General features: G+C 48.1%; 1 protein-coding gene across 1 annotated transcript in view; it reads right to left on the bottom strand.

Moving 5' to 3' along the window:
* Positions 1-12,704, bottom strand: part of CFAP43 (cilia and flagella associated protein 43) — a 207,640-nt gene that overhangs the window by 172,042 nt on the left and 22,894 nt on the right. The window contains exons 8-11 of the mRNA XM_075344505.1: positions 4,048-4,179; positions 2,490-2,600; positions 360-440; positions 130-278 (exon numbers count right to left, since the gene is read on the bottom strand). Coding sequence (XP_075200620.1) covers positions 130-278; positions 360-440; positions 2,490-2,600; positions 4,048-4,179 — 473 coding nt within the window. The remainder of the gene's footprint in view (positions 1-129; positions 279-359; positions 441-2,489; positions 2,601-4,047; positions 4,180-12,704) is intronic.

Raw genomic sequence — 12,704 nt, 5'->3', positions numbered from 1 at the left:
CTCCTTCCAAGCTTCCTATTGTCTACATGCCATGTGTTTAGCACAGCAGTGAGGCAGAACTTGGCGCTGCCTTAGGCTTGTAGCACTGGAATAACGTAAAAACCCAGTCATATAATCATCCTAACTCACTGCAGATGTAGCACAGGGACATGATAAAGTCTTCTTCGTACAATTATTCGAGGAGATTTTACTTTTATGGCATCAACAAAAAAGATATATCCGGTGCTGCTGCCAATCACGGCATAGTGGGAAGATGGGCAGCATGCCATGCAAGTTGCCTACAAGAAGAAGAGTCAATGTTACGTATTGTATTACACCAAAGACAATTCTATTACACTTTAATTAGAAGGAACAAATACCTGCGTGTCAATACTTAGTGAGCTGATGTTGGCTCCGTCCTCCAGTGACCAGAAATGTACTTGTCCTGACCGCCCAACGCTCTAAGTAGATGACATGAAACAGTGTCATTGTATCAAAGGACATTAGCTGCTACAACATATATACTTCATGGTCCATGCCCCGATGCAGCCTTTTTCAGCTGAATACGCTGTTTAACAAAACTATGAGACTAAAGCCTGCTTTACACGTTGCAATTTCGCATACGATATCGTATGCGATTTGCAACACCCCCATCATATGTGTGGCACGTTCAATTTGTTGAATGTGCCGCACAAACGATTAACCCCCGTCACACACACTTACCTTCCAAACGACCTCGCTGTGGGCGGCGAACGTCCACCTCCTGGAGTGGGAGGGACGTTCAGCGTCACAGCGACGTCACGCGGCAGCCGGCCAATACAAGCGGAGGGGCGGAGCTGACCTCCTTCCTTCCGCATTGCTGGCCGGGAGCCACAGGACACAGGTAAAATCTGTTCATCTTTCCCGGGGTGTCACACACTGCGATGTGTGCTACCACGGGTACGATGAACAATCTGACGTTCAATTCTAGAGAAATGAACGATGTGCGTGCGATGAACGTTTTACCGTTCAGTCGCAATCTCACGTACCTGTCACACACTGCAATGTACCTTACGATGCCGGATGTGCGTCACTTACGAGGTGACCCCGCCGACACATTGTAAGATACATTGCAGCGTGTAAAGCGGGCTTTAGGGGCACTTTGCACACTACGACATCACAGGTGCAATGTCGGTGGGGTCAAATTGAAAGTGACGCACATCCGGCGTCGAAGGCGATATCGTAGTGTGTAAAGCATTTTTGATACGATTAACGAGCGCAAAAGCGTCGTAATCGTATCATTGGTGTAGCGTCGGTCATTTCCATGAATTGGGAATGACCGATGTTACGATGTTGTTCCTCGTTCCTGCGGCAGCACTCATCACTGTGTATGAAGCCGCAGGAGCGAGGAGCATCTCTTACCTGCGTCCCGGCCGGCTATGCGGAAGGAAAGAGGTGGGAGGGATGTTTATGTCCCGCTCATCTACACCCCTCCACTTCTATTGGCCACCTGACGTGTGACGTCGCTATGACGACGCACGACCCGCCCCCTTAATAAGGAGGCGGGTCGCTACGGCAGCTATCACAAGATATTGCAGCTGCGACGGGGGCGGGGACTATTGCACTCGGCATCGCAGCATCGGCTTGCGATGTCGTAGTGTGCAAAGTGCCCCTAAAGGTGGACACACATTTTACATAGCTGTCAGCAGAAGACTCATTTAGTCAGCAGCTATATCTCCAGACCTCCATACACATGCCCTGAAACTACTACCATATTTTCAGTATCTACTGTATGTGCCATTGTAGACTTGTATTATATGATGGCTTCTGCAAAGCTTCGACACCACAGCTGTCTGCATTGTGCTGATGGTACCAGTGAACAATTCAGATAAATACCAGGAAAATTGCTCGAATTGCTATTTATACTCCTCTGCCAAAGAACAGTTTTCAGTGTATATACGCCTGTGCCAAAGCAGAGTTTTCAGCGTATATATGCCTGTACCAAAGCAGAGTTTTCAGTGTATATACGCCTGTACCAAAGCAGAGTTTTCAGTGTATATACGCCTGTGCCAAAGCAGAGTTTTCAGTGTATATACGCCTGTACCAAAGCAGAGTTTTCAGTGTATATACGCCTGTACCAAAGCAGAGTTTTCAGTGTATATACGCCTGTACCAAAGCAGAGTTTTCAGTGTATATAAGCCTGTACCAAAGCAGAGTTTTCAGTGTATATACGCCTGTACCAAAGCAGAGTTTTCAGTGTATATACGCCTGTGCCAAAGCAGAGTTTTCAGCGTATATACGCCTGTGCCAAAGCAGAGTTTTCAGCGTATATACGCCTGTGCCAAAGCAAAGTTTTCAGCGTATATACGCCTGTGCCAAAGCAGAGTTTTCAGTGTATATCCGCCTGTGCCAAAGCAGAATTTTACATTACGATTAACACTGTGTGTGCACCAGAAGTATATTATTGCTATAATTATTATCACCATTATTACTACACAAAGTGATGTACATAGTAGGGAATACTGACTTACCAAGCAGTACTTATTACCGGTAGTCAAAAAGTCAGCTGCGGTTAATACATCACTACATGTATTCAATATCTCAACTGGGTGTCCAGATTTATTGTATATGTACACAGAACCCTAAAAATACAAAAAAATTATTAATATCATTAAACTAGGAGTATAATTCGAACATATAATAATCCTAGGCCTATGTATTGCCTTCATATCTTATTTTACAATTCAATGGAAACACATATCTAATATTAAAAAGAAATGGCTCAACTGATAGGAATTTGTCTGCAAGAGCTTACAATCTAAGAAGAAATAGAATAGGTCACATCAGATCAACGGGGTCTAATTCCCCCAATCCCTAGCTGATCGCCAGAATCAGGGGGCTTCCACGTTCCTGCACACACTGCATTTTATTCATTGGTTACACAGACACAGTATCGGTGAGTGCCACTTTGTCCCATTTACTTGTGAAGGTAGAGAACTAAATTAGTGACATTTATATTGATTACTTATCCTTGGGATACACCATTAACATCAGATCAGTAGGGGAACAACTCCCAACAATCCCATTAGTCTGCTGTACGCCAGAGCACCACATCCTTCTAATTTACTGAGCACACTTATGCACATTTTGCAATGGCTATACCATTGAGAAACCAATATAGTGACTGCCACATTAGTATAGCGGTAGGATAGGAAGATAAGCATGTATCCTACACTCCGAATATATAGCGAATATACTTAGGGGTACTTTGCACGTTGCGACATCGGTAACAATCTGTTACCCACACTGCAGTGATAGTCCCCGCCCCCGTCGCAGCAGCGATATCTTGTGATTGCTGCCGTAGCGAACATTATCGCTACGGCAGCTTCACATGCACTCACCTGCCCTGCGACGTCGCTCTGGCCGGCGAACTGCCTCCTTCCTAAGGGGGCGGGTCGTATGGCGTCACATGGCAGGCGGCCAATAGAAGCGGAGGGGCGGAGATGAGCGGGACGTAAACATCCCACCCCCCTCCTTCCTTCCGCAGAGCCGGCGTGAGACACGGTGACGCAGGTAGGAGATGTTCCTGCTGCGGCTTCTCACACAGCGATGTGTGCTGCCGCAGGAACAAGGAACAACATCGTACCTATCGCTGCTGCCAAATAATGGAAATGTCGGACCCTACATCGATCATACGATAACGATGCTTTTGCGCTCGTTAATCGTATCAAAAAGGATTTACACACTACGATATCGACTGCGACGCCGGATGTGCGTCACTTTCGATTTGACCTCATCGATATCGCACCTGCGCTGTCGTAGTGTGCAAAGCCCGCCTTAGAATGAATAATAAAGCTTCTGAATGGATAACTGCAACTTTGGATAATTGTAGACTTTAAAAAATCAAACAAATAAGGTTCATTTGATAAAACCATAATACCCATTGAAATGGGAACTGGTGAATTTAGATCATGAGGCCAAACTGTGGTCAGCCACCATGTAGCAGGCAGTGGAACGGAGAAAAAACGCTTTACATGGAGATGAATTAAACATTGGAATTTCCAGTAAATCTCGAACGTAGACCGATACCGTTTTCGTAGCAATGGAAAGCTTCTTGTAGTCTGGTGAAGAACTGATGCTTTCAATAGGTTCTTCTGCGTTCCAACATTCTTTCATAGTAAACTCTGAACCTTTTATGGAGCATAACCATAAGATACCGTCCTACATACAAAGAAGAATAAATGTAAGAACATTCATATTCAGATATGAAAATCAAGACCTGCCAATGGTAACAATGACACCGAATGTACCTACCGTACTAAAATATACAAAAAAAACCCCTAAAATATACAAAAACAATGGCAGGAAATCTATATGATGTATGCTCAAACATCTTGAATTGGTGAATTAATTGTAAATGGAGCACAGTGTATTTCAGCGGATCTCAATGTTCAGTTAGCTCTAGAGTTCGTGTGAACTGATTCACAGAACCTGGTACAACGAGCGCATCACTAATCTGTGTCTACTGAAAGGGAGCGATGAGAGCCGCCTGTTATCTGATGGCTTTCCTGGCTCCTCTTTTGATTAGCCGGCTTGGGGAGACATCATTAATGTAGCACGATGTACATGTGATATCGTGCCAGACAAGGTAATAAAAAATAAGAGCCCCAGATGCCGTCAGGTAAGGGAAAGTAACAGGCGGTTTACAAGGCTCCCATCTACCTGGTCCTGTGAGTCTCTTTACACCGATTCTTTTTTTTTTATTTATTTTTTCTTTTAGTTTAAGTTATTACAACAAGGTTTACTAGCATGCATACAGTTGTGCTCAAAAGTTTACATACCCAAGCAGATTTTTTTCCTTTCTTGGCCTTTTTTCAGAAAAAATGAATGATAACACAAAATCTTTTTTCCACCCATGGTTAGTGGTTGGGTGAAACAATTTATTGTCAAACTACTGTGTTTTCTCTTTTTAAATCACAATGACAACCAAAAACATCCAAATGACCCTGATCAAAAGTTCACATACCCTGGTGATTTGGGCCTGATAACATGCACAGAAATGGGTTTGAGTGGCTAATGAAGGGAATTTTGTTTACTTACCGTAAATTCCTTTTCTTCTAGCTCCAATTGGGAGACCCAGACAGTGGGTGTATAGCTACTGCCTCTGGAGGCCGCACAAAGAACTACACTTAAGGCCTCTGCCACACTCACGTGATTTTCACGCACGTGCCGAGAGACACGTATTTTCCCTGCGTGTTGCGTGCAGGTAAGTACGTGTCTCTGGTACGTGCGTGACACGTGTGTTCTACGTGTGTTATCCGCGATAGCACACGTAGAATCAGTAATTATTATACTCACCTGGTCCTTCCTGATGTCCGCGCTGCTGTCCGTGGTGCTGATCCTCGGTCTCCAGCCCTCCCGTCTCCCCGCTGCTGCTGCTGCCAGGCAGTGAAGTGAATATTCTATGAGATTAATGAGCGGCGGTCGGCAGCAAGAGGCAGCAGCGGCAGAGACAGGAGGGCTGGAGAAGGTGAGTTAATGTTTTTTATTTTTTTCCCTGACATGTGTGTTTTCTCCGGCGCGTGTCACACGGGACCGCATCCACACTACACCCGTGTGGTACGGGTGCGGGCCGTGTAACACCCGTGCTGCGGGAGAAAACACTGACATGTCAGCGCTTTGAAAATCGCACACACGTACAAACGCACACGGACACACGTTCCGTGTGGTTTTACGTGTGTGTGCCTGCTACAATAGGGTAGCATTGGTTAAAGTGTCTCCGTGCCGCCGGTACGTGTAAAAAATGACAAACACGTGCCGGAGGCACGGATGTGTGGCACAGGCCTAAAAGTGTAAGGCCCCTCCCCTTCTGGCTATACACCCTCCCGTAGGAGTACGGATTCCTCAGTTTTAGTACCAAAGCAAGAAGGAGGAAAGCCAATAACAGTTTCAAAAACAAATTCAATCCGATAACAAGATCGGAGAACTTAAGAAACAACATGAACAACATGTGCACCCGAAAAACGAAACCCTAAGAACAAATAGGGCGGGTGCTGGGTCTCCCAATTGGAGCTAGAAGAAAAGGAATTTACGGTAAGTAAACAAAATTCCCTTCTTCTTTTTCGCTCCTAATTGGGAGACCCAGACAGTGGGACGTCCAAAAGCAGTCCCTGGGTGGGTAAAAAGATACCACATGAACGGGCTGTCAGACAGCCTCTTCCTACAGGTGGGCCACCGCCGCCTGAAGGACCTGTCTACCTAGGCTGGCATCTGCCGAAGCGTAGGTATGCACTTGATAGTGTTTGGTAAACGTGTGCAGACTCGACCAGGTAGCCGCCTGGCACACTTGCTGAGCCGTAGCCTGATGCCGCAATGCCCAGGACGCACCCACGGCTCTGGTAGAATGGGCCTTCAGTCCAGATGGAATCGGAAGCCCAGCAGAACGGTATGTGTGAAGAATTGGTTCCTTGATCCACCGCGCCAGGGTGGATTTGGAAGCTTGCGATCCCTTATGCTGACCAGCGACTAGGACAAAGAGCGCATCAGAACGGCGTAGAGACGCCGTGCGAGAAATGTAAATCCTGAGTGCTCTCACCAGGTCCAACAGATGTAAACCCTTTTCAAATTGGTGAACTGGATGCGGACACAAAGATGGCAAAGTGATATCCTGATTGAGATGAAAGGAAGAAACCACCTTGGGAGAAAACTCTGGAATTGGACGCAGTACTACCTTGTCTTGGTGAAACACCAGGAAGGGAGATTTGCAAGATAACGCCGCTAGCTCGGACACTCTTCGAAGAGACGTGACCGCCACAAGAAAAACTACCTTTTGTGAAAGCCGAGAAAGGGGAACCTCTTTCAAAGGCTCGAAAGGCGGCTTCTGGAGAGCAATGAGAACCTTGTTCAGATCCCAGGGTTCCAATGGCCGTCTGTAAGGAGGAACGATATGACAAACTCCTTGGAGAAACGTGCGTACTTTAGAAAGCCGTGCCAAGCGCTTCTGAAAGAATACGGATAGCGCGGAGACTTGACCCTTAAGCGAGCTAAGCGACAAACCTTTTTCCAACCCAGACTGCAGGAAGGAAAGAAAAATTGGCAATGCAAATGGCCAGGGAGAAAACCCTTGAGCCAAGCACCACGCTAAGAATATCTTCCACGTCCTGTGATAGATCTTAGCTGAGGATGGTTTTCTAGCCTGTCTCATTGTGGCAACAACTTTATGAGATAAACCTGAGGCCGCTAGGATCCAGGACTCAATGGCCACACAGTCAGGTTCAGGGCCGCAGAATTCAGATGGAAAAACGGCCCTTGAGACAGCAAATCTGGACGGTTTGGTAGTGTCCACGGTTGGCCTACCGTGAGATGCCACAGATCCGGGTACCACGACCTTCTTGGCCAATCTGGAGCGACGAGTATGGCTCGATGGCAGTCGAACTTGATTTTCCGGAGAACTCTGGGTAACAATGCTAGAGGTGGGAACACATAGGGGAGTCGGAATTGCGACCAATCCTGAACCAAGGCGTCTGCCGCCAGCGCTCGGTGATCGTGAGACCGTGCCATGAAAACTGGGACCTTGTTGTTGTGCCGTGACGCCATCAGATCGACGTCCGGCGTCCCCCAGCGGCAACAGATCTGCTGAAACACGTCCGGGTGAAGGGACCATTCTCCTGCGTCCATGCCCTGGCGACTGAGAAAGTCTGCTTCCCAGTTTTCCACGCCTGGGATGTGAACTGCGGATATGGTGGACGCTCTGCTTTCCACCCACGACAAAATCCGCTGGACTTCTTGAAAAGCTTGGCGACTGCGTGTTCCCCCTTGGTGGTTGATGTACGCCACCGCCGTGGAATTGTCCGACTGAATCCGAATCTGCTTGCCTTCCAGCCATTGTTGGAAGGCTCGCAGGGCAAGATAGATTGCTCTGATTTCCAGAACATTGATCTGCAGGGTGGACTCTTCCTGAGTCCACGTCCCCTGAGCCCTGTGGTGGAGAAACACCGCTCCCCACCCTGATAGGCTCGCATCCGTCGTGACCACTGCCCAGGACGGGGGAAGGAACGACTTTCCCTGTGACAATGAGGTGGGGAGAAGCCACCAACGCAGAGAGTCCTTGGCAGTCTGAGAGAGGGAGACAGTCCTGTCGAGGGACGTCGATTTCCCGTCCCATTGGCGTAGAATGTCCCATTGTAGAGGGCGCAGATGAAACTGCGCGAACGGGACTGCCTCCATTGCTGCTACCATCTTTCCTAGGAAATGCATGAGGCGCCTCAGTGAGTGCGACTGGCTCTGAAGGAGAGATTGCACTCCAGTCCGTAGCGAGCACTGCTTGTCCAGTGGAAGCCTCACTATCGCTGAGAGAGTATGAAACTCCATGCCAAGATAAGTCAGAGATTGGGTCGGGGTTAGATGAGACTTTGGAAAGTTGATAATCCACCCGAAACTCTGGAGAGTGTCTAGTGCCACCTTCAGACTGTGTTGGCATGCCTCTTGAGAGGGTGCCTTTATAAGCAGGTCGTCTAGATACGGGATGACCGAGTGACCCTGCGAGTGCAGAACAGCTACTACTGCTGCCATGACTTTGGTGAAGACCCGGGGGGCTGTTGCCAGACCGAAAGGTAACGCTACGAACTGTAGGTGTTCGTCGTGTATGACGAAGCGTAGGAAACGCTGATGCTCTGGTGCAATCGGCACGTGGAGATACGCATCTTTGATATCTATTGATGCTAGAAAATCTCCTTGAGACATTGAGGCTATGACGGAGCGTAGGGATTCCATCCGGAACCTCCTGACTTTTACGTGTCTGTTGAGCAACTTTAGATCCAGGACGGGTCGATACGATCCGTCCTTTTTTGGGACCACAAACAGATTGGAGTAAAAACCGTGACCTTGTTCCTGAAGAGGGACGGAGGTCACCACTCCTTCCGCCTTTAGAGCGGCCACCGCCTGCAACAGAGCATCGGCTCGGTCTGGTGGTGGAGAAGTTCTGAAGAAACGAGTTGGCGGACGAGAACTGAACTCTATCCTGTACCCGTGAGCCAGAATATCCCTCACCCAACGGTCTTTGACGCGTGACAGCCAAATGTCGCCAAAGTGGGAAAGCCTCCCACCGACCGCGGGTGTGGGAATCGGAGACCGCAAGTCAGGAGGACGCCGTCTTGGCAACGGTTCCTCCGGCTGTCCTTTTTGGGCGTGACTGAGACCTCCAAGAATCTGAGCGTCTCTGGTCTTTTTGAGTCTTTTTTGACGAGGCGAATTGGGACCTGCCCGGTCCTCGAAAGGACCGATAACCAGACTGACCCTTCCTCTGTTGGGGTTTGTTTTGTCTGTGTTGCGGTAAGGATGAGTCCTTACCCTTGGAGTGTTTGATGATTTCATCCAAACGCTCTCCAAACAATCGGTCACGAGAAAAAGGCAAATTGGTTAAGCACTTCTTGGAATGAGAATCTGCTTTCCAATGTCTCAACCACAGGGCCCTACGCAAAACAACGGAGTTGGCTGACGCCACTGCCGTGCGGCTTGTAGCGTCAAGAACAGCATTAATCGCGTACGACGCGAATGCCGCCATTTGCGAGGTCAATGGTGCTACCTGCGGGGCAAATGCACGTGTGACAGAGTCGACTCGCGCAAGCCCGGCTGAGATAGCTTGGAGTGCCCATACGGCCGCAAAAGAAGGCGCTAATGACGCTCCAATCGCTTCATAGATGGATTTCAGCCAGAGCTCCATCTGCCTGTCAGTGGCATCTTTAAGTGCCGCTCCATCTTCAACTGCAACCAAGGATCTAGCTGCAAGCCTGGAAATTGGAGGATCCACTTTTGGACACTGGGTCCAACCCTTGACTACCTCGGGGAAAAGGGTAGCGTGTATCTTTAAGCCGTTTAGGAAAACGCCTTTCAGGATAAGCGTGGGGTTTCTGGATTGCGTCTCTAAAGTCAGCGTGGTCCAGAAAAGTGCTTAATGTACGCTTAGGGTATCTGAAATGGATTCTCTCGTGCTGCGAAGCTGACTCCTCTACAAGAGGAGCTGGTGGGGAAATATTTAACATCTTATTGATGTTAAATATAAGATCATTAACTATGGCGTCACCATCTGGTGTATCTCTGTGGAGAGGGGCGGTCCGTGGGAGTTCCCAAACAAAAGTGCGGGAAACAGTGTCCCCTCTGTGCCGATTGTGAGGGCTGGAGTATGTAAAAACGACTCCAGCCCTCGGCGCTGATGCACTGGCCAGCGTCCCGCCCCTCTCCTGACTGGCAGGTCTGGGGGCGGGAACGAACGGAAGCAGGCCGCAAAAGCCGGGGACTCGAGTTATCAGCGCGGCCGCCGTAAAAGCGCGGGCCGCGCTGAAGTCCCCGGCGCACCACAAGTGCCAGCCGCGCCGCAGTCCCAGCGGCCGGCGTGACCGATTCCCCGAAGTGGCCAGCGTCCCGCCCCTCTCCTGACTGGCAGGTCTGGGGGCGGGAACGAACGGAAGCAGGCCGCAAAAGCCGGGGACTCGAGTTATCAGCGCGGCCGCCGTAAAAGCGCGGGCCGCGCTGAAGTCCCCGGCGCACCACAAGTGCCAGCCGCGCCGCAGTCCCAGCGGCCGGCGCGACCGATTCCCAGAAGTGTGCCTGCTTCAGCGAAGCTGAATGAGGCCATGGCACAAGCGCCGTAGCGCTGATGTCCCCCGGCGCACTACAACACCCAGCATGCTGCGGTGTGAGCGCCAAATGCACGGGGACACAGAGTACCTTGAGGAAGCAGGGCCATGTCCCTGATGTACTCCGCTCCATCCAGCATCTTCTCCAGGGGCTGTAGATGGAGCACGGTCTCAGTGCCTGGAGACCAGTAAATCCCACTTCACCCAGAGCCCTGTAAAAAGGGATGGGGAAGGAATCAGCATGTGGGCTCCTGCCGCCGTACCCGCAATGGGTACCTCAACCTTACAAACACCTCCGACATACAGTGGGGTGAGAAGGGAGCATGCTGGGAGCCCTGTATGGGCCCTCTTTTCTTCCATCCGACATAGTCAGCAGCTGCTGCTGACTAAAAACAATGGAGCTATGCGTGCGTGTCTGACCTCCTGCGCACAAAGCTAAAACTGAGGAATCCGTACTCCTACGGGAGGGTGTATAGCCAGAAGGGGAGGGGCCTTACACTTTTAAGTGTAGTTCTTTGTGCGGCCTCCAGAGGCAGTAGCTATACACCCACTGTCTGGGTCTCCCAATTAGGAGCGAAAAAGAAAAAGGTAACATCCTCACCTGTGACCTGTTTGCTTATAATCAGTGTGTGTGCATAAAAACTGAGTGAGTTTCTGGGATCCACTAACATTTCTGGATTGTGAGTCATGGGGAAAGCAAAAGAATTGTCAAGGGATCTATAAGATAGATAGGAAAAGATAGTAGAACTGTATAACACAGGAAAGGGATACAAAAAGATATTCAAGGGATTGATAATGCCAGTCAGCAGTGTACAAACTGTGATTAGCAAATGGAAAATCAAGGGTCCTGTAAAAACCAAACCACGATCAGGTAGATCAACAACATTTTTGGGCACAACTGACAGGAAAATTGTTCGGGATGCAACGAAAAATCCACAAATAACATTATCTGAAATACAGGACTCACTGAAAACTAGCGGTGTGGCTGTTTCAAGATGCATAATAAGGAGGCACTTGAAGAAAAATGGGTTGCATTGGCGAGTTGCCAGAAGAAAGCCATTACTGCGCAAATGCCACAAAGTATCTCGCCTACAATATGTCAAACAGCACAGAGACAAGCCTCCAAACGTCTAGAACTAGGAAATTTAGAGTGAGGAGACCAAAATCAAACTTTTTGGCCACAATCATAAACGTTACAGTTGGAGAGGTGTCAACAAGGTCTATGATGAAAGGAACACCATTCCTACTGTAAAGCACGGAGGTAGATCGCTGATGATGTGGGGATGTGTGAGCCACAAAGGCACAGGAAACCTGGTCAAAGTTGAAGAAAAGATGAATGCAGCACAATATCAGTGAACTCAAGCGCACAGTTCATGCAATAAAGCCCAGGAATTTACAGGGATTGGAGGATTTGGGAAAATTGGAAGAATGGGAAACTTTACCATCTGAGAAAATAAAGAGCCTCATCCACAACTACCAAAAAAGACTTTAAGCTGTCATTGATGTTAGAGGGAGCAATACACAGTATTAAGAACTGGGGTATGTGATCTTTTGATCATTGTCATTTGGATGTTTTTGGTTGTCATTATGATTTAAAAAGAGAAAACACAGTAGTTTGACAATAAATGGCTTCATCCAACCACTAACCATGAGTGGAAAAAAAAAATTGTGATATCATTCATATTGTCTGAAAAAAGGCCAAGAAAGCAAAAAATTCTGCAGTTGTATGTAAACTATTTAGCACAACTGTAGATCCGAATCATTACATCAGTAATCAAATCAAATAAATTACCATCAGTCGTCTTCTTATTACTCGAATATGAAAGGAATAAAAATGCGGATAATACATGTCTTTTTGGTTTTCCTTCAATACAAACACTACATGTTAGCAATTCTGAAGTGCCATAATGTTCCAGTAATGGTCTTCCACCCTTGAAGTCAATCATACCCAATCTCCTCATAATGCCCATCAGTATCTCTTGAGGTAGAAATAACACCTATTCCATAGTTTATCAAATCAGACGCAGTCTATACCTCACCAGTTCCCTCGACGCTAGCCCACAATCCATGAAGCCCATAATTGCTCAAATTTATTAAGAGTACCTCTTTTTC

The sequence above is a fragment of the Anomaloglossus baeobatrachus genome, chromosome 4 (assembly GCF_048569485.1).
Source record: "Anomaloglossus baeobatrachus isolate aAnoBae1 chromosome 4, aAnoBae1.hap1, whole genome shotgun sequence".
NCBI classification, from domain to species: domain Eukaryota; kingdom Metazoa; phylum Chordata; class Amphibia; order Anura; family Aromobatidae; genus Anomaloglossus; species Anomaloglossus baeobatrachus.
Note: the sequence above shows the minus strand (reverse complement) of the source record. Positions and strands in the feature narration are given on the sequence as shown.